Source organism: Cornus florida, unplaced genomic scaffold (assembly GCF_030987335.1).
Source record: "Cornus florida cultivar Cherokee Brave unplaced genomic scaffold, ASM3098733v1 CherokeeBrave_3.0.0_Hap2_Chr10, whole genome shotgun sequence".
NCBI classification, from domain to species: Eukaryota; Viridiplantae; Streptophyta; class Magnoliopsida; order Cornales; family Cornaceae; genus Cornus; species Cornus florida.
In genome coordinates this window covers 22,955,117-22,977,425 of record NW_026775580.1, presented here as the reverse complement: position 1 = coordinate 22,977,425, position 22,309 = coordinate 22,955,117, and the positions used below count along the sequence as shown (strand labels likewise).

Here is a 22,309-nt window from a genome sequence, read left to right as displayed (position 1 = left end):
GCACAAGGTTCGGATTGGACCGGTTTAAGAATATTTTGAAACCAAACCGTCGTAACAGTTCTATAAAATTGGGACCGAACCACGAAACCAATGGAACCAAACCATACTGTGAGAAAACGTGTTGGTTTGATTCAATTCCGCAGGCTTTTTTAGAATTCCATTTAATATATAAAAATATATTATATTTAAAATATATACTATATATATTATAATTTTCAATTATATTTTATGATATATAGTTGAGTGGGTAAAATGCTAATCTTATTATTCTATTATTTATAAAATACAAAACATATAAACATATATAATTTATAAAACAGTTCGGTTCAGTTCCGTTCAGTCTTGTAGAATCTCAAACCGTAACCAAACCATTTATAAACAATTCTATATTTTTAGAACCGTAACCGAACCGAACCATGAAAAAATCAAACCATACCTACCAATCTGGTTTGATCCGGTTTGATTTATCGGTTCAATCGAGCACCCCTAGATGGTACTGTGGATTAGTAGCAACTTTTTCTTTTTGGAAGCTCAAATAGGTACAGGAAGAATTTCAGACTTAGGAATTTAGATTTTCTCGCTAGGTTTTGATGTTGAATCTGGATGAAACTAGACGCCAGTCTCACTCAGAAATGCATTACCTGCAATAAAATGATATATATATATGTATGTATATAGATCATATTGAAAATCCCATCTGGTGATAAGTACTACATGCTGAGATTCCAACAGAGATTGTTTCAAGCACCCCCAACCCCCCACCCCCTACACACGCCCTCCCCAACAGGCAAGGTTGGTATTCAGCTTCAAAGAGCAGATCACCGTGGATAATTCATATCTGGAGAAAAAATCACAAAAATAAATAAATAAATACAAGAGTAATAAAAATATACATATATATATATATATATGGATAAAACAAAAAGTTCTAACATTGTACCTGATTCCCTCGTTTGTCGTTTGTCATTGAGTGATAAATAATTTACATACATTTTCCAACCACCTACAAAGAAGTATTTGTGGATTGGTCTCCTCATAAATATGTACAACTCATATGATCGGGTCTGATTATATAATCTGACAGAGATAATCCTAATTATCGATCTTCCCGCTGAATTCTATTGGGATCAGACATCATATCCATCAACATTTTCTCAGGTGAATCATCCCAGTTACCAAATGTTTTCAAATCAACCTGCAAAATAATCAACAAAATGGCAACATTACTCGTGATGTAAAACTTGAGGGCACAGAAATTCTTAGTTTAATCTTAATCTTAAGTACGTTACCTTGCGCCTTTGTTCAGTGAAAAGTTCTTCCCTCTTCTTGTATGAATTTTGCACTTCCATGGCTGCTCTCCCTGCTAATCCCCATACTTCCACTTCGACAACCAAAGCTTCAACAGGTAAGAACCCCTGCAATATAGCAACTCGTGTTAATAAGATGCATCCTGAAATAACAAATTGAGTAACATGACATACTACTTCCATGAACCTAATCAATCATCCTTGCAGTTTTTTTTTCAAAAAAATGCCCCAAATTCAATGGTTCAAAAATCAGTACAATGTCATTAGAAAGGGTATTACTTTCATGACTACCAACTCTATGTGAAAGTTGGAACATGTACTCCATTGTATCAATAGATTAGCCTATTAATTGATCAGATTTTCTCAATGAAATGGATCAGATTTTGATCTGAATCTGATAAAATTATCCAGATATGGCTAAAATTATTATCTAATCCGTTTATGACATGGTCAAATATTAGATGACCCAACGGAAGAAGCAGGTGTGATCAAGTGAACCCCATAGAAATAACTACATCACTGAACCTGTGAAACCATGCCGGAGGTGACTGCTTCAGTCCATATAAGGATTTTGAAAGGCGACACACTTTCTCAAGAAAACTCCACCTGAAGCTGAAAACCAGGAGGAGGATCCATATAAATTTCTTCTACCAAATCCCCGTAAAGAAAGGCGTTCTTCACATCTAATTGGTGAAGAGACCAAGAGTACCAAGCCGCTAAGGAAATAAGGCGGCGGACAGTAGTCAGCTTGGCGACCGGAGCAAAAGTGGCATTAAAGTCCTTCCACGGAGTTTGTGTAAAGCCCTTAGCGACCAACCTAACTTTGTAGCGATCAACAGTTTTATATTTGACTGTAAATATCCATTTACAGCCCACAATCCTCTCTACTCGTGGTAAAGTTACAAGCTCCCACGTCTTATTTTTCTGCAAGGCATCCATCTTGGCAGTCATGGCTGCTATCCAATGTCTTGCAAAGCCTCAGATACAGTTCGAGGGATGGAGATAGCCGAGGTGGCAGCAAGGTAGGATGATTAGTCACGCAAGTCCTTTTACCTTTGCGGAGAGTAATAGGCAAATCAGAATCAGAAGTAGGCGATGCAGGATCTACAGCAGACGTAGGCGATGCAGGATCTGGAGTAGAACTGCGAATAACAGGGTTAGGATCTGTACCAGAAGAGGACTGTGGCAAGGTACCATGAGGGGGAGCTCGTGGGCGATGTGTATACGCGAAGCTAGGGCTGAGCCACAGGAGGAGATGTTGAGGATAGAACTGGTGCAAGCCGAGCCAGAGGTGGGAAAGTCACTGATGGAGTAGAAGAAGATGGAACCTGCAAAAATGATGTGCCAAAGAAGGGAACATCTTCGAAAAAAGTGACTTCAAGAGAATGAAATATCCGATGAGTGATAGGGTCATAACAACGGTACCCTTTCGAACTAGTCGAATAACTCGGAAAAATGCAACGAATAGCTTTATCATCAAGCTTCGTACGTGTACGACGTCGGTCCTAAACAAAACATGTTCATCCAAAAACACGAGAAGTAATAGGGAAAAGGGTGTTGTCTGGTCGCAAAATATGAATGGAACCTTACCCCTTAAAGTTCGACTAAGGGTTCGATTAATCCAAAAAGCTGCAGTGAGAACTGCCATATTCCAATAAGATCGAGGAACCTGCATACCACGTAAAAGACACCAAACAACACTCATGAGATGACGGTTTTTACGTTCCGCCACTCCATTCTGTTCTGGTGTATCAGGGCATGTCAACTAATGAAGAATCCCCAATTAATTAAGATGAGGCCGAAAATCATTAGAGATATACTCCCTCCCATTATCTGACCGGATGGTTTTAACGCTAGTATTAAACTGGGTTTTAATCATTTGTAAGAAAGAAAGAAATGTAGACAATACTTCAGAGCGTGATTTAAGTAACAAACCCAAGTACAAAGAGAGTAATCGTCTATAAACGTCACAAAATATTTATGACTAGAGTAAGAAGTAACAGGGGAAGGTCCACACATCAGAATGAATAAGATCAAATAAACAAGGACTACGACGCATGCACGAAATATAAGAGGTGCGTGTGTATTTAGAAAGCTCACACACAATGCACCGAAACTGATGGGTTCTACAAGATTTTGTAACACAAGAAACAAAGATAACAAATGTTAAAAATTAGCATGTCCTAGACGAGCATGCAATAAATCAAGAGTTTGGTTTGTAAAAGAATGTCTTCCATAGTCCGGTAATACAGAAGCATGTGCAAGAATTGGAGATGACCCAAAGATGTCCAGCCCGTCCCTCTCATACCCTCTGCCAAAAATCCTCTTCGTAGCTATGTCCTGAAAAACACAGTGATAAGGAAAGAAAGTCACTGAGCAGGCCAAGGAACGAGTTAAGCGGCTAACAAATAATAAGTTAAGGGAAAGGTTAGGAGTATGAAGAATAGACTTTAAAGATAAATCAGTAGATTAAGGAGTAGTACCCTTACTAATGATCCGTGCAAAAGAATCATCAGCAAGGCGTACTTGCCCGGAGGATGCTTCCATATCCGAAAAATATTGAGACTCACTAGTGATCGGAAGCACCAGAATATATGACCCAAGTTGGAGGAACAATACCAGACTAAGAGGCATCGAATGCAAATGGGGTACCTAAGTGAGCTGCAGTTAATGTAGTTGAAGGGATGGTACCTAAGTGAGCTGCAACAGATGTAGCTGAAGGACAGTTGCATGTGATAAATGATTTCGAATAATAGACCTAATTTATGTATGCAACTGATGCATATCAATACATCCAGACGAAGGAGCAGGTGGCGCATGGGCACCAAAGGACTCTGCAATAACAGCAGTAGAAGAAGTTGTAGTGCTGCTAGATCTATGGTGTGGGTAGAGCTAGAAGCACCGATCCTTAGCATGACCAATTTTTCCATAGTGTGCACAGATGGTAGAACTCCCCTGTCCACGGTTACTGCCACGACCACAGCTGCGAGTACCAGATGGTCTAGAAGAAGCGATTAATGCCATCTAATCAGTGTCAGGTGCAGGAAGTAGCAGGAGCCATCGAAGGTTCGTCGACGATTATCCCCATCAATAATAGCAATAGCCTCGAAAAGAGAGAAAAGATAGAGGGTAAAGGTGTAGTATTTAGAATTTGAGCGTGAAGGGCCTCAAATTCTAGACGGAGTCCCATAAGAAACTGATAAATCCGATGGCGCTCGTGTCTAGCCTTAATAATCCTTGCAGCCTTTGCTAAGATATCCCCAAGGGGCTCATAGTGAGCAAGCTCCTCCCAACGTGACTGAAGGAAGGCAAAGTAATCTACAACTGCCAGCTTGAGATCGGTCTTGGGTAGCTCGTGAGATATCTCGCTGCAACTCATAGATCCGGGCGTCATTACGAGCATGCGCATAAGTCTTAGTGAGAGCAGCCCATAATGTGTGTACAGTTTCATGATACATAAACATATTATAAATACAGTGCTCCATAGAATTGAATAACCACCCAATAATGGTACAATTATCGATGTCCCACCGTGTAAACATGGGTTCAGTAGGTGCTGGTTTTTTAATAGTGCCCAATAAAATATCTAGTTTTACCCCGACTCCCTAAATAAAGTCTCACTGATCTCGACCACGACATAAAATTTTTTCCCATTTAATAAAACTGTAGTAATCCTTTGGGCTTGGGACTATGCCCATAGGATGCGTTATCCTTAAATCTGAACAGATTCCATTTTTCAGATTGTAATGATATAGAATCAATTCGCAAATTCTTACCAAATTGCAGATTGTAAATACTGCTGTCTGTAAGTCACAAGGGCTGGAGAAGTCTTCCAAGTGAGCACCTCTGTCTGCAAGAGTGAAACTCGGCCGGACAATTCGTCAACAGTACATCCCTTGCGGAAGTTGACTGAGTATGTAAAGAGGCTGGACAATTCGTCAATGACCAGAGAGATGCGATGGAGGGAAGAAGAAATACCCCCAATGGGAATTGGTTTGCTTGGGTGTGGTCTAGTTTTTGGTGACTGAAAAATGTAAAGAACACAGAAAGAGAGATCAGTGTGTCGTGTTCTTGGCTCTGATACCAAGTTGAATGTAAAAGGCTCTAGTAAGGCACAAATTCTCATTAGCTATACTCCTAATTTATATTACACACTGAATATTACTACCTCTGTTCCAAAAAGGATTTCACGTTTGGGTTGTGAGTCACGGTTCCCCAAATGCGACATCCTTTCTGGGACAGAGGGAGTACATAAGTGGAAAGTAAATAAAATCACTAATCCTATACCTCTAACAGGCAGATGATGAAAATAATATCATATAAAATCAAATTAAGATCAAGATCAAATCCAATCCCTAAAGATACTCCCAATACAAATCAAATCCCTATATTTTCTCCCAATAGCTTGGTAAGGTATTTCATTGACAATAAATTATTCTTTTATACTGTTAATTCGATTGCATAGACTATAGGATAAGGAGGGTTTAAGTGAGGTGTTTGGAACTAAGAAGGGCTTATACTTTTTTAAGTTTGCAAATGATGGATATCGAGATGGGATTCTGGAAAAGGGGCCACGGCACTTTGTAGATCATCTAATTGTTCTGAAAAAATGGGCTAAGGGCATGTCGCTTCATAAGGATACTGTGGATAAGCTGCTGATTTGGGTGAAGTTTTCAAATGTTCCATTAGAATATTGGAATGAGAGACTGAGTTACATTGCGAGTGCTGTTGGGAGGCCATTACATACTTATGCCATGACTGAGGGTAAGAAAAAGGTTGAGTTATGCACGTATATGTGTGGAAATTGGGTGGAAACAGAGCTAATCAAAGAATTCCAATTGGAATTACCACATGGGGATTTAGTTCCAATTTATGCTGAGTATCAGTGGAATCCTTCAAAGCGCTGGCATTGCAAAAATTTTGTCACTTACTGAGAAATTGTAATGAAGTTCAGAAAGCAGCAGTGGTACAAAGGCGAGATAATGTAGGGAAAGATGCTGCTCAGAAAGGTGGGACTAAAACAAGTGGATTGCTGTGGGGAAGCAAGGTCATCGCTCAGAGCAAAATCAGCAAAATGCCAAAGGTACGGAACCAGTTTGTGTTGATATTGTTGAACGTTTGAATACAAATGAAGATACTGTTAGCTATAAATTGAAAAATGCTGATGATAATGTTGGTGTTCGTACTAAGTGATCCTTGAATAAGGAATATGGTAATGGGGTTAGTGTTGTGCCTATGATGAAATCCCATGATAAATTTCATTGTTTAGCTGATTTGGAGGGTGATATTCAGATGCGATCAGGTGAAATTACTGGGGGTTTGAAGCATGGGTATAATCTGAGGCCTAATACTACTTTGAATTTTTTAGTAGGGGGTATAATGTGTTAAAGTTAGGGGATAAGCATAAACAGAGTACTTCAAAGTTTCAGGCGAAAAGGATATTGTTTGGTAAGTTCTCAGAGGAGGGAGAGACTTCTTTTGCCTGTGTAAATTCTCCATGATTTTTGGCATTTGGAATATTAGAGGATTGAATAGCTTGATTAGGCAAAAAGGGGTGAAAATGGTGATTAGGAATTTGGATATTCCATTGTTCTGTTTGGTTGAAACAAAGGTTAAAGTTGCTAATGTGAACAAGTTGTTAGGTACTATTGTGCCTGGGTGGAAAATCATTCACAATTATCAATTTTCTGATATTTTGGTAGAGTGTGGGTGTTGGGATGATGCTAAATTCAAAGTTAAGCATATTGAGTCCAATACCCAAGTTATTCATTGCCAACACTCTTCTCTTGATGGGGCTTTTCGTGTGTAGGCAGTAACATTTATGGAACCAATAATGCAAATATTAGAAGACAGTTGTGGGGTAATATTGTTTCTAAATCTAACTATTTTAATCAATGGCCCTGGTTTATGGCTGGAGATTTTGATGCTATTAGGTCCAAGCATGAGAAGATTGGAGGATCTGAGAAGTGGTCAGAAAACATGAAAGAGCTTGATTCTTGCATTATGAATGCAGAATTGGTGGATTTAAACTACTCTGGTATTAAATTTTCTTGGAGCAATGGCACATACTTCAGGAAATTAGATAGATGTTTGGTTAATCAGAAATGGCTATCTGCTTTTCAAAATTCAGAGACTACTTTTAATCTTCTGCTCAATGCTTGTATTCTATTGAGGATCCAGAATAGTGTTCCTAAAATCAAGAGACCTTTCAGATTTAATAATTTCTTGGCTAGTTCTTGCCTTTAATTACTAGGATTTGAGGACAATTTGTTAAGGGAACTCCTAAGTTTTCTGTAGTTCAGAGACTAAAATTGATAAAAGAAGGCTTGAATTTCTTGAATTCAACTTATTATGGAGGTTTATCTATTAAAGTGAAGAAAACTAGAAGGAAATTGTTTAATGTTCAAGAGCTGTTAGATACTGATCCTTTAAATCAAGAGATTTTGCAGATTGAGAAGGAATGCTTAAAGGAATATCAGAATGTGGTGTATGCAGAGGAATGTTTGTATAGGCAGCAATCAAGGGTCCAATGGCTCAAGTTGGGGGATCTTATACAAGTTATTTTCATACAGTTGCTAATCAAAGGAGATCCTACAATAAGATCATGTCTATTGTGCAGGATAATGGAGGGTTGATGAACCTGATTTAGTTACGAGGGTTATTGTGTCTTATTATAAGCAGTTGTTCTCAAAATGTCAAAAGAAGCTGAGGTGTTTAATGTTGCTCAGTCTATTAAACATCCAATTTCAGAAGATCAAAGTATTCACATGCATAGACCAGTGACCCTAGAGGAAATAAGATCTACTTTCTTCTCCCTTAAAGATGATAAGGCACCAGGGCCAGATGGTTTAAATGCTGTATTTTTTAAGGCTGCTTGGTCAGTCATTGGGGATGTATCAGTAGAACAATTCCGAAATTTTTCAATACTGGAAAAATGCTTACTGAGGTGAATTCTACTGCAATAACCTTAATTCCAAAGGATCCAAATCTCTAAAGTTGCTGATTATAGGCCTATTTCTGCATGTAACACTTTGTACAAGTGTATAACCAAGTTGATTGCAAATAGAATTAAGTCTGTTTATTTAGGAAAAAAAGAATTGAGCCTGCTTTGAGTGAATGCATCAGTTTGAATCAACCTGCTTTTGTGCCTGTAACAAGTATAACTGATAATGTGTTGCTTGCTCAAGAGATAATGCTGCAATATCATTTAAATAATAATCCTTCTAGGGTTGCAATAAAGATTGATTTAAGGAAGGTTTATGACACTCTCTCATGGCAGTTTATTCATACAGTTTTGAAGGGTTTCAGAATTCCTGATCATATGGTTAGATTATCCTTTCCCTCCATTTACTTCGACTTTGGGAAGGATAACCCTAGAACCCTCCTCCCTACAAATCCTTCCCTTTCCCTTCACCTTGTCAAAACAAATATAAGTTTAAATTTCCCTCCAAATCCTTCCCTTTTTTTCCTCTCGTTTCCATCAATCTAAATGGGCCCTAACAGGTTTGAAGTAAAAGTTTTGGGAGTGGTTGTTTGAAATAAGAGGGGCAGGAATTGGTGGGAATGGCTACCCTAAATCTAACCAGCACCAAGCTCGAAATCATTCCTTACCTAAGTTGGGGGTGGTCAGGGTGGGAGTTCACTTAGGCGGGGATTGATTAGAATAGGGGTGCCCTATTCCTTCGACTTTGGGAAGGATAAGAAAATCACTGAGAACCCTCCTCTCTCCAAATCCTTCCCTTTTTTTTCCTCTCGTTTCCATCAACCTAAATGGGCCCTAACAGGTTTGAAGTAAAAATTTTGGGAGTGATTGTTTGTGATAAGTGGGGCAGGAATTGGTGGGAATGGCTACCCTTCTAACCAGCACCAAGCTCGAAATCATCCCTTACCTAAGTTGGGCCTGGTCAGGGTGGGAGTTCACTTAGGTGGGGATTGATTAGACTAGGGGTGCCCTATTCCTTCGACTTCGGGAAGGATAAGAAAATCACTGCGAACCCTCCTCCCTCCAAATCCTTACCTTTTTTTTGCTCTCATTTCCATCAATCTAAATGGGCCCTAACAGGTTTGAAGTAAAAGTTTTGGAAGTGGTTGTTTGTGATAAGTGGGGAAGGAATTGGTGGGAATGGCTACCCTGAATCTAACAAGTACTAAGCTCGAAATCATCCCTTACCTAAGTTGGGGCGGGTCAGGTGGGAGTTCACTTTGGCGGGGATTGATTAGAATAGGGGTGCCCTATCCATACCCATCATCCGCTCTATGAGTTTATGTTTCAGAAATCAAATCTTCAATTTTTTATTCTTTTTTTTTTCTTCTGAATTTGGATCTTTTGATTTAGTAAATTGTTAATGCTTTTTCTCATTTTTTCTTCTACAACGGTTTTAGTATTCTTTTAAAATTTGAGCTTATTGGAGCATATCCGATTAACAGACTGAATGTTGATGAATAAGATTTTGTCAAAGATGTTGCCATCTGTCCATTTAGCATTTTGGATTACTGTTTTTCCGTAACGCATTGGATCAGGACTACATATGATTCTGTCTTAATCCGATCTATTCACAGACCTTATACCAACAAAAGACATAGAAAAATAACAGATACTGCAATTGATAAAAATAAATAAATACGTAATTTAATTTTAAACTAACATGGATAACTTGTTAAACAAAATGCAAATTCATCGATACTGGTGAAAATATGAAACTAAACCAGAATGTGAATTAAAGAGGGTCAAAGATGATTAATAAAGATAAAATCCACCTATCCTCAACAGTCAGCGCACATGAGAGAGAGAGAGAGAGAGAGAGAGAGAGAGAGATGTGATGTAGAACAGCTCGCTCACGATTATCTGAGCATACAGGATCATCGCAAATCAGGGAGGCTGAAAAGGTAAGGAGAATAGAAGGAAATAAATAAATAAGGAAAAGTGAAAAGAATCATCACAAATCAGGGAGGCTGAAAAGGTAAGGAGAATAGAAGGAAATAAATAAAAAAGGAAAAGTGAAAAGAATCATCACAAATCAGGGAGGCTGAAAGGGTAAGGAGAATAGAAGGAAATAAATAAATAAATAAGGAAAAATCAAAAGGAGACTTGGTGTAGTTGCCAACAATAGAAGATATTATTCTCCATTACAAGATTTAAGGAGGATTCTACTCAATCAAATCTCAGATTTCCCCTTTAATATTATTTCACGCATGCTTTCTTTTTTTATTTTATTTTTGACTTGCCTATATAAAGGCAAGAGATGTAAGTCTACAAACATCATCATTATCAATATAATTTCAATTTCTCTCTTGTGAGTGTGTTCTTTGTGAGTTCAAGAGTTTAACCCTGTTCTTTATCGTTTCCGCTACGTTAGTTGGTATCAGAGCAAGGTTCCGAATCCAAGATTCGCCTTTGTTTTCGATGGCCGGTTCACGAGATGGAAGCAACGCCTCCAGCGACGGTGATCGTGATGGAGTAGCTCTTTTGAGGGCTGAGTTTACTGAGTTCCAGACCAACGTTAATCGAACCTTGCTTGATATGCATGAAACTATGCGTCAAGTATTGGTGAGATTGACAACAGTAGAACTTAATCGCGAGAACAACAGGCTGCCCAACGGCGGTGATCATGGACGTCCTGCTGGTAATCGCAACCCAAACCCACCGAATAGGCAACCAGCCTATGAGAAAAATGTCGGTTTTGGTAACCACCGAGCCGTACAGGTGTTTGGAGATAATCGAGGTCGATGGGAAATTGATGATTCCAGGGATTTTCGTATGAAGATTGACCTACCCACCTTTCAAGGTCATCTTCGTATTGAAGAATTCTTGGACTGGATTAGTGAAGTTGAACGTTTCTTTGACTATATGAAAATCCAGGAGGAGAAGCAAGTCAAACTCGTGGCCTATAAGTTGAAAGGCGGCGCATCAGCATGGTGGGATCAAGTGCAAACTACCCGTGCACGTGAGGGCAAGGAACCAGTACGTACATGGCTTAAGATGAAGAAGTTGATGAAAGCTCAATTTTTACCCCCTGATTACGAACAGGTTCTTTATCAGAAATATCTGTCCTGAAGGATTGCTGAATATGCTGAAGAATTTTATCGGTTGTCATCCCGTAATAACCTGGTGGAACCCGAATTTAGCATGGTGGCCCGTTTCAAAGGCGGGTTGCAATGGGATATTGAAGAGAAAGTGGCGCTGCAACCGTTTTTCAGACTGTCTGAGATTGTCAAGGCGGCAGAGAGAGCAGAATCGTTACTGGAGAAGTCAAAGAATCGGTCTCGTGGTTCATATAATACCCCACGTCCTACACGACATGGGTAAACAGACCGCAGTAGCTCCTGTTCCAATGACATGGCGAGGCATTGGAGATGGTCCAACAAAGGCCAAACCCGCAGCACCCATAGGCCCTGCTGGAAGGGGAACCCCAGGTGTGAATCCCTATGCACACCCAAGTATGGGCAAGTGTTTTCGATGTGGAGAACCTAGCCATAAATCCAACAATTGCCCTAAGCGACCGACAGTAAATCTGGCGAGGGTGAGGAAGGTGAGTTCCTTACCTTTGAAGAAGAAGAGGTGACTGAAGGAGACAATGGCGAGTTGTTGTCCCACTCTTTAGTCGTGAGGAGGTTGATGTTCACGCTAAAGAAGGAGGAGCACCCACAGCATCATAATGTGTTCCGTACACGTTGCACTGTCAACCATAAGGTATGTGACGTTATTATTGATAGCAGCAGTAGTGAGAACATTGTTTCCTTAACAATGGTTCGAAAATTGGAGCTTAAAACAGAGAAACATCTCCATCCATACAAAATTGGATGGATTAAGAAAGGCTCAAAAACGCGAGTAACTGAAACTTACACCGTTCCATTTTCAATTGGGAAAACATATGCAGAGGAGGTGCGTTGTGATGTAGTCGACATGGATGCATGCCATATGATATTGGGCAGACCGTGGCAATTTGATGTCGATGCCACTCACCGCGGTAGAGACAATGTGTATATTCTATACAAGAATGGTCAGAAGATTGTTTTGGGTCCGATGAAAGAAGCCGAATTTCCCAAAGGAAATTCAGTTATGTTGATCAACAGTGAGGAATTTATGGGTGAAGTAACAATTACCCTGAAATCTTTGTTGTTATGTGCAAGGGGGAAGTAGTTAAACAACCTCCTTTTACAGTACCAGTAATAGTGCAGCCATTACTGCAGGAGTTTAGTGAGTTGGTGCCGGAAGACTTACCTGATAGTCTCCCTCCCATGAGGGACATTCAGCACCACATTGACTTGGTGCCCGGGGCGAGCCTGCCAAATCTACCACATTACCGAATGATTCCCAACGAGAGTCAGATCTTACAAGAGCAAGTGGAAGAGTTACTACGGAAAGGGTTGATTCAGGAGAGCATGAGCCCATGTGCCGTTCCGGCCTTGCTAGTACCGAAGAAAGATGGCAGTTGGAGAATGTGCGTTGATAGTCGCGCAATTAACAGAATCACTGTCAAGTACAGATTTCCCATTCCACGGTTGGATGATATGCTGGATATGTTGGTGAGATCGAAAGTCTTCACCAAAGTGGACCTCAAGAGTGGGTACCATCAGATCAGAATCCGCCCTGGGGATGAGTGGAAAACGGCGTTCAAAACAAAAGGACTGTACGAGTGGTTAGTCATGCCATTCGGATTATCCAACACGCCAAGTACTTTCATGCGGCTGATGAATCATTTACTCAAACCATTTATTGGTCGATTTGTAGTTGTTTATTTCGACGATATTCTGGTTTATAGTCAAACAGAGGCAGAACACCTTTTGCACTTGAGAGAGGTATTAACAGCTTTGCAGAAGAATAAACTGTTCATTAATCTGAAGAAGTGTAGCTTTGTGACCCCTAGCCTAGTATTCCTCGGCTATGTGGTTTGTACTGATGGCATTCGGGTAGATGAGGAGAAGGTGAGGGCCATTCGGGAGTGGCCTACGCCGAAGAATGTGGAAGAAGTATGCAGTTTCCATGGCTTAGCCACGTTCTACCGAAGGTTCATCAAGAACTTCAGTAGTATTATGGCTCCCATCACAGAATGCATGAAGAAAGGAAAATTCCAATGGGGAGGGGAAGCTAAGATAAGTTTTGCCTTAATCAAGGAAAAACTGTCAACAGCCCCAATCTTAGTCCTTCCAGATTTTGAGAAGCTATTTCAGGTAGATTGTGATGCCTCAATAGTGGGAATCGGAGCAGTTCTATCACAAGAAGGAAGGCAACTAGCGTTTTACAGTGAGAAGCTGAGTGAAGCACGCAAGAAGTGGACTACCTATGAGTTGGAATTCTATGCGGTGGTGCAAGCTTTGCATACATGGGAGCATTATCTTATCCAGCGAGAGTTCGTGCTGTTTACAGATCACCAAGCACTGAAATCCATTAACAATCAAAACAGTGTCAATCGGATGCACACGCAATGGGCGGCTTATATCCAGCAATTCACCTTCTCGCTAAAACACAAGTCAGGCCAACAGAACAAAGTTGCAGATGCACTAAGTCGAAGAGCAGCTTTCTTAGTAACTATGAGGGCTGAAATCACAGGGTTCGAATGCCTAAAGGAGTTATATGAGGCTGACAAAGATTTTGGCCAAGCCTGGGTAGCATGTAAAACAAGCCAATCCTTTAAAGGGTTGCACATGCAGGAAGGATTTCTCTTTAATGGCAATCAGTTGTGTATTCCACGGAGCTCTTTGCGGGAGCAAGTGGTTCGTGAATTCCATGGTGGAGGATTAGGAGGACATTTGGGGCGTGATAAGACGCGAGAGCTGGTAGAAGAACGGTATTATTGGCCACAGCTCAAGCGTGACGTGGAGAACCATGTGCGGCGGTGCTCAATATGCCAAACTAATAAAGGCCAATCTCAGAATACTGGTCTTTACACACCGTTGCCTATTCCAAATGCTCCATGGGAGGATTTATCCATGGATTTTGTTCTAGGGTTGCCGAGGACGCAGCGAGGAGCAGACTCTGTTTTTGTGGTGGTCGATCGATTTTCAAAGATGTCTAATTTTATTGCATGCAAGAAGACGAACGATGCAGTCCAAATGGCTAATCTGTTCTTTAAGGAGGTGGTTCGTTTACATGGGGTTCCACAGTCCATTACCTCATATCGTGACACCAAGTTTTTATCTCACTTTTGGCGGACTTTATAGAAGAGATTCGATACCTCTCTTAATTTCAGTAGCACCAGTCACCCCCAAACTGATGGCCAAACAAAGGTGGTGAATAGGACCCTTGGAAATCTAATTCGCTGTATTTCAGGAGAGAAACCAAAACAGTGGGATCTTGCTCTTGCCCAGGCAGAATTTGCTTACAATTGCATGCTTAATAGGTCCACTGGCAAATCCCCGTTTGCGGTTGTGTATTGTTGTCCTCCAAAAGTTGCTTTGGATTTAGTATCCTTACTGAAGTTGCCAGGGAAGAGTGTTGCTACAGAGAAAATGGCTGAGCACATTAAGACTATTCAGGTGAGTGTCAAGAAACATCTAGAGGAAACTTACGCCAAATACAAGGCCGCAGCTGACAAGAGACAAAGGAAAAGAGTATTTGAAGAAGGGCACCTGGTTTTGGTGTATCTAAGAAAAGAGAGGTTTCCAGTGGGAACATACAACAAGTTGCAGGCCAAGAAATATGGTCCATACCAGATTTTAAAGAAAATCAACGACAATGCCTATGTGATTGATTTTCCTGCTGACATGACCATTTCTTCTACCTTCAATGTGGGTGACATACATGAATATTATCCACCAGATTTGAGTAACTCGGGGACGAGTTCTTTTTACGCAGGGGAGACTGATGTAGAACAACTCGCTCACAATTATCTGAGCATACAGGATCATCGCAAATCAGGGAGGCTGAAAGGGTAAGGAGAATAGAAGGAAATAAATAAATAAATAAATAAATAAGAAAAAGTCAAAAGGAGATTTGGTGTAGTTGCCAGCAATAGAAGATATTATTCTCCATTGCAAGATTTAAGGAGGATTCTAATCTATCAAATCTCAGATTTCCCCTTTAATATTATTTCACAAATGCTTTCTTTTTTTATTTTATTTTTGACTTGCCTATATAAAGGCAAGAGATGTAAGTCTACAAACATCATCATTATCAATATAATTTCAATTTCTCTCTTGTGAGTGTGTTCTTTGTGAGTTCAAGGGTTTAACCCTGTTCTTTATCGTTTCCGCTACGTTAAGATGACACCCAAAGAGTGTGCACCCATGATTCATGTCAATAGGCAAGGAAAATGGCGTGAGGTGCTATCCATAGGATAGGTCAACTAACGTCCTTTAAATAAGATTACCACAAAATATACCATACAACTCTAATATAAATATTATATATATATATATATATATATATATATATATATATATATATATATCCACTTTGTTGTATTTAAAACCAAGAAACAGTAGGTGGCATTAGTAGTACCTGATCAGGAAAAAGGGCACCAGGTTGGTAAGTTTTGTCAACTGCATTATGACGAATAGTTAATCTGGCAAAATCTTCATCAACAAATATTCTCTCTCCCCCAATAGATCCACCAAATGCAATCCCAACAGGCTTTGGATGAGGATCATAGACTCTACCTGCAGGATGCAGATGGCTATACACAAAATTTTTCGCCTTCCCTGCCAGGAAATAAATATTTGTTACTTAGCTTCAGGAAGGGGTGTACAAATATAAATGCTTCTCTGTAATCTGTTTCTTGATTATCTTCAAGTTACATACCAGAAGCTGAGAATACATGAAAGACCGGACTTATAGCATATATACTACCAGAGCTTCCATAGAACACATCTCTATTTTCATAACCCTGATGAGTAAGTGCACCAATGATCCATCTCCTGATACTGGCATTACCATCAGGATCTCCAGAACTTGCTGCAATCAATGTTAACATCGGGCCTTTATAACCTTCAACATTTGACCAGAAACGGTTCAAACCTTTCCCATGAAGAGATGACCTACAAAGTAGTGTGGAAGTATGGTAATAATTCTACAATTTAAATGAGCCAGTAAGCAATTGTGTAGACTGGATGTGACTAGAAATATGTGAAATCAATTTATAAGAGAAATAAAAAGGACTGCCGACAGAGTTCAGCTTATATATTGGTTGCAAACGGACACATAAGAAAGTAAAATTTGCTATATAAGACTGCTTTATCTTTCAAATTTCAACAACAAAAGCAACAGCCTCATGAAATGGTGTACCACTAGAAGAGGTTAATAAAATATACATATAGAAAGATATATATATCGAGAGAGAGAGGGACAGAATTGAAAAGTTAAATGTCCTTATTTTTTAGATGCCTCAAACCACCTTCTTGGAGGATGATACAAACCCTCATCCTAACAACGCCCTGCACATAGGAGGAGTTCCCCATATCCCTTCCCTGCTCTGGCTAGTGCAACTTTATATATAAATGAGTATATATATATAGAGACAGAAGGTTTTATTTTATTTTATTTTATTTTTTGGTGGGTGTGGGAATGTGTGGAGGAGAGAGGGGGAGGGGGGCTGGGGTGTTTGGTTTACTTGACAATAATGGGAAGAAGGAAGCAATCATGTTCGTTGGAAGAGTTATATTGAATGCTGAAATTAGGTAACCAGATGATGAAAGGAAGTGTTAAAGAGAGTGAGATTCTGAAGAAATGAGAAGGAAAATAATAATAATAATAATCAGAGATCAGACATGGAAAGGCCTTCATCTCTAGCAGCGTGACAAAGCGGATGGCACGACAGCTAGGGCATCAAGACTCAAGGTTGTCCAATGGCATGTGATCATCTAGTGTGACAGTTGGCTAGACTATTGAACTAGAGAAGAGAGTATATCTGATGAAGGAAACCCAAGACCTTTATGGTATTTTAAAAGTAAGAACATTTTAAAAATAAAATAAACAAAGGGAATTTTATTCATTCTATATGGAAGTGATGGATTTGCCTTATTTCTGACCCTGGCCCCAAACCTTTGAGGTTTTAGTTGTTTTCTGCAAACCTGTCCCAATACAGGTATATTAATTTACCATCCCTATTTGCGAACTCATTTCTGCAAACCCATTCTAGATGTATATCCCTCTCATGCCTTTCTTTCCCAATATCAAGTCCATAGAGCACTTCAATTTTATATTTTATCTATATCTTATTTGAGAAAAATGCGAGTTTATGGATCAGTTATTGATATCTCATCTATACAATATTGGCAGGGTTAACAACGATATTTAATCCAAAGGTAAGCTTTCTGCATTATGGGTCTTGCAAAGAGTTTAAAAGTGTTTACTTGATGATAATGGGAAGAAGGAAACAATCATGTTCGTTGGAAGAGTTAAATTGAACGCTGATATTAGGTAACCCGATAATGAAAGGGAGTGTTAAAGAGATCGGACATGGAAAGGCCTTCATCTCTAGCAGAATGACAAAGACGGCGGATGGCACGACAGCTAGGGCATCAAGACTCAAAGTTGTCCAATGGCATGTGATCATCTAGTATGACAGTTGGCTAGATTATTGAACTATAAACGAGAGTATATCTGATGAAGGAAACCGAAGACCTTTACGGTATTTTAAAAGTAAGGACATTTTAAAAATAAAATAAACAAAGGGAATTTTATTCATTCTATATGGAAGTAACGGATTTGCCTTATTTCTGATCTTGGCCCCAAACCTTTGGGGTTTTAGTTGTTTTTTGCAAACCTGTCCCAATACAGTTATATTAATTTACCATCCCTATTTGCGGAACTCATTTCTGCAAGCCCGTTCTAGATGTATATCCCTCTCATGCCTTTCTTTCCCAATATCAAGTCCATAGAGCACTTCAATTTTATATTTTATCACTATCTTCTTTGAGAAAAATGAGAGTTTATGGATCAGTTATTGATATCTCATCTATACAATATTGGCAGGGTTAACAATGATATTTAATCCAAAGGTAAGCTTTCTGCATTATGGGTCTTGCAAAGAGTTTAAAAGTGTGCAAGGATATAGACATCTTCATCACTGGTAAAATGCTCATACTATAAATCTGTTTTTGTGGAACGATAGATGGATGAATGGAGAGAGATATTATTTTGCAGAAATAAATGTACTCGAGCTTTTCCCATGTAGAATACATAAGGAATAAAAAAAACTATTGATTAACTATTACAAGGAAGTGATCTTGAAAAGGCTTGAATGGCAAAAAAAGACTAACCTTGCCAGCCCAAATTCTTAAATTAACACTCAAAATTAATTAGCATGTGAAGTCCAGGGATTGAAGACTGTCATGCATACATCACTTTTGACTCGAGTGGAGGGCTCAATCCCCGAAGAATGAATAAATAAACAAAGACCCCCACATGAATTCTTAGTTCTAGCACAAGTTAAACAAGCACGATATTAAGACAAAAACTAATACATGTATCAGGTAGACTACATTAGTCTTTTTATTTAACAATTCTTGAGTGTTGTACAGCTGCTATGAAAAAATGAATAACTATTTAGGCAAGACAAGACCAAAGGAAGAAAAGGACAAACCTATAAAGTGGGCTTTCATTTGTTCGATCGCCATCACCAGGGAAGCATACTTTTAAAATCCCTTCACTTAAAGGACTTTTAAGAGTAAGGGAAATGGCCCAGGCCCTTCCACGGGTTAGAAGATAAGTATTGCACCCCGTTGTTGATGAAATATCAGAGACTGATGAGCATGATGGTTCCAACTTGTCCTACCGATGGTTAATAATATTCCAAAAAGTTAGTATCTGTAAGTTTCACAAAATAAGTATATCAACTGCAGTACTGAAACTTGATCATGTTCACAGAATACAACCTTCTAAAAATTGCAAATGTATGATGGTTTTAATAAAAATAAATAAATAGAAAAAGAAAGAAAAGGATAGAGAGAGAGAGAGAGACTACACTAAGAGGCAATTGACACAAATAGTTACCCAACAGCTTACACTTATCATTTATAACTAATTCCAAGATGTTGAGGAAAACAATTTCAGTTGCTAAATAAGACACAGGAATGCCACAAATCAACAACACTGCTGTATGATCCACAAACTTCACTCTACATTAGTACAATTTTGCTTGCAAAGGATTAAGAACACCACCAAAGTCTATCATGATTCAAGCATAATCAAGAAAAATGGCATTTACCTTTCCTAATGATACATTGTTCTTGCTAAAGAAATATAGAAGAATTTTAACAAAAAAAATAATCCTAATGATACATTGTTCTACTTGCTAAAAAAATGTATGATAGTTTTAATAAAAAAATAAATAGAAAAAGAAAGAAATGGATAGAGAGAGAGACACACACACAGAGAGAGAGAGAGAGAGAGAGAGAGAGACTACACTAAGAGGCAATTGACACAAACAATTACCTAATAGCTTACACTAATCATTTATAACTACTTCCAAGATGTTGAATAAAACAATTTCAGTTGCTAAATAAGACAAAGGAATGCCACAAATCAACAACACTGCTATATGATCCACAAACTTCACTCTACATTAGTACAATTTTAATTGCAAAGGATTAAGAACACCACCAAAGTCTATCATGATTCAAGCATAATCAAGAAAAATGGCATTTACCTTTCCTAATGATACATTGTTCTACTTGCTAAAGAAATATAGAAGAATTTGAACAAAAAATACTAAATTGTATTCTTCTCAAGTAAGCATTATTATCATATGATTTCAACAAAATTTGGTAGCAAAATTTTGATACAGAGCAATATATCCTCTGAAATAAAAGGAAGCGCAGTACCTCTGAAGTTAGAGAACTACATAGTCTTGCATGGACAAATTGTGTAAAGCAATCTGCAAGGCTTGGCACTGTTTTTAAGGCCCATACATGAATCTTTCCCGCAGGAAGTTGGACATCCAAGCACAATATATCACAGTCCCATACATTCAGTTCGCTACCAACTTCTGTGCAAGATACAACAGCAGATAGTACTAAATGACTTATATCTGGAAGACCACAATCTGCTATCCCTTCAGAAGATTTCAATTTTCTAGAATTCCATGACATAATCCAAGACATCCAAAGAAGCATGAGAATATCAACAGAAATTAAAGACCCATTCACCTTACAATCAGCATCACCGGATTCAAACTGCAATTTTGCAGGAAGACCAGCCTTTACAGCTACAGCCGCAAATATCCTTAATAAATTATTAAGTGACGTTGAAGCGGTTGTCCTCCAACAGCACTTAATATAACCTCTCAAGAACTCAATCCAACTTATTCCTCCTTTTTCGGTCACAAAAAAGAGATCAACTATGGATGGACCAAGATGATCAAACAACCCCATAAAGCAGTCAGGCATCGAAGAAGCTTCACATAATGTATTTTCAAAGGTTATAGAGAAGCATTGCTGAAATCAACAAATGGTAAGGTCAGGACACAACAGAAAACCTGAACATCTAGAAATATAAGCTTGACCATCAATGAAATAGCATCATAGCATATGATAAAAACAGGAAGGACATAAGGTCTAGATGATATTACAATTGAGGTTTACATGTGTTTAGGAAATGATGGATGTCCTAGCTACCAAAATAGTTCAATAAGAACATAATAACTTCGAAAATGCCTGATGAGTGGTGAAAAATTACTTTATTACCTCTATAAAAGTAGGGGTTATATTTTAAGTTGTAAAAAATAATAATGTTATTAAATTAGTGGGACATACTATGAAGAGGTGAACAACAACAAAAACATAAAACAATAGTGCCAGAAAATCAATTTGGATTTCCTCTATAAATGTCAACAATAGAAGCTATTTACATAAAGAGGAAGCTAATGGAAAGATGTGAAGAGATTAACAATGATTTTCATATGATTTTTATATATTTAAATAAATCCTACGATAAGCTCCATAAATATAATATAGCGCGTTTCAGAGGGGAAAAAAATTAGTTACAAAAAAGTACTATTGATGTGATAAAATAAATGTACATGGAGCAGTGAATAAAATAAGAAAATAAGCAAGAGAAATAAGTGAAATTCCAAATGATTTTAATCTTACATCAAATAATATCAATATTAAACCCCTATTTTTTGCTTGATTATCGAAGAATTAACAAAACACAGAGGATGAAGTTCCCTGATTTATGCTAACATTGTTTTGATCAATGAAATTCAAAAAAGGGTGAGTGCTAAACTAGACATCCGGAAATCATCCGAGTTTAGTTGCAGATAAATGAATTTCCTTTTATACTCCATAAGGGTCATTTTAATTTTCTCAAATTTAAAACATTTATCTTTTCTTTTCTTTTTTTCTATTATGAGGATTTGGGGTCTATAGAAATAAAATTGTATTCCAAGTTCATTTGTGTAATTAAAGTGCGATTAGACGATTGAGAACTCTAACGAGGAGTAAAGATACGCAAATATGATTAGGGTTTTGAAGAAGACAGACAAGAAGAGTTGAGAGGTAGGGTTTAACCTGGAGAGAAATGACAGGAACAGAGTGAATTTGTGGATCGACGAGCCTAGAGAAGGCTTTTTGAAGCATGGGAAGGGCACCAGTCGAAGCAGCTAGGGCTTCGACCTCTCGTTGTTGTGGCGGAACCTGCTCCGTCGAAGATCCCGCCCCCATTTCAGCTTCTCTCCCCTCCTCTCTTTTTTATTCTTCTTTTCTTCTCCGGAAGGAAAAACTCTTGACCTGATAGACAAATCTACGAAGTATTAAGATTTTGATCCATATTTTACTCAAATTCAATTTGATATTGAATTGAAAGATAGGATAACTTAGAGCCCGTGGTCATGGTTCGTATGATATGAAAATAATTTTGGTATTAGTGCGTTTTTAATAAAAATAAAAATCATATTTGAGAAAGACTATTTTGTTTTTTATAATTGGATATTAAAAACATGAAAGCGAATTTAATTACATCATGCGTTTTAAATAAATCAAAAACAAAACATATTTGAAAAGTTGTTTTATAGTTAAAAATTCTAAATCAATAACATGATACTGTTTGATAAAAATTTGTTTTG

At 38.3% G+C, this 22,309-nt stretch overlaps 1 protein-coding gene across 3 annotated transcripts; it reads right to left on the bottom strand.

Moving 5' to 3' along the window:
- Positions 1-637: 637 nt before the first annotated feature.
- On the bottom strand, positions 638-22,095 carry LOC132276489 (uncharacterized). Of its 3 annotated transcripts, XM_059777924.1 has the most exons (9): positions 21,756-22,095; positions 20,070-20,681; positions 18,830-19,017; positions 16,048-16,283; positions 15,748-15,947; positions 5,084-5,331; positions 1,290-1,415; positions 941-1,195; positions 638-838 (listed from the first exon to the last, which is right to left on the bottom strand). In XM_059777924.1, exons 1-7 carry the CDS (start codon positions 21,906-21,908, stop codon positions 1,364-1,366), a joined length of 1,689 nt encoding a protein of 562 aa, XP_059633907.1. In that variant the 5' UTR covers positions 21,909-22,095; the 3' UTR covers positions 638-838; positions 941-1,195; positions 1,290-1,363. The 3 variants fall into 3 exon arrangements, with proteins under 3 accessions (XP_059633907.1, XP_059633908.1, XP_059633909.1); XM_059777925.1 differs by lacking the exon at positions 5,084-5,331 and having other exon boundaries at positions 21,756-22,090; XM_059777926.1 differs by lacking the exons at positions 638-838; positions 941-1,195; positions 1,290-1,415; positions 5,084-5,331 and adding an exon at positions 3,248-3,647.
- Between the last annotated feature and the right edge of the window lie 214 nt (positions 22,096-22,309).

Coding starts and splice junctions, on each gene's coding strand:
- LOC132276489 (XM_059777924.1), bottom strand. CDS start 21,908: ATGGGGGCGGGATCTTCGACGGAGCAGGTTCCGCCACAACAACGAGAG. Junction 20,682..21,755: donor TTCCTGTCATTTCTCTCCAG/GTTAAACCCTAC, acceptor TGTTGATTTCAG/CAATGCTTCTCTATAACCTT. Junction 5,332..15,747: donor GTGCCCTTTTTCCTGATCAG/GTACTACTAATG, acceptor TACATTTTTCAG/TCACCAAAAACTAGACCACA.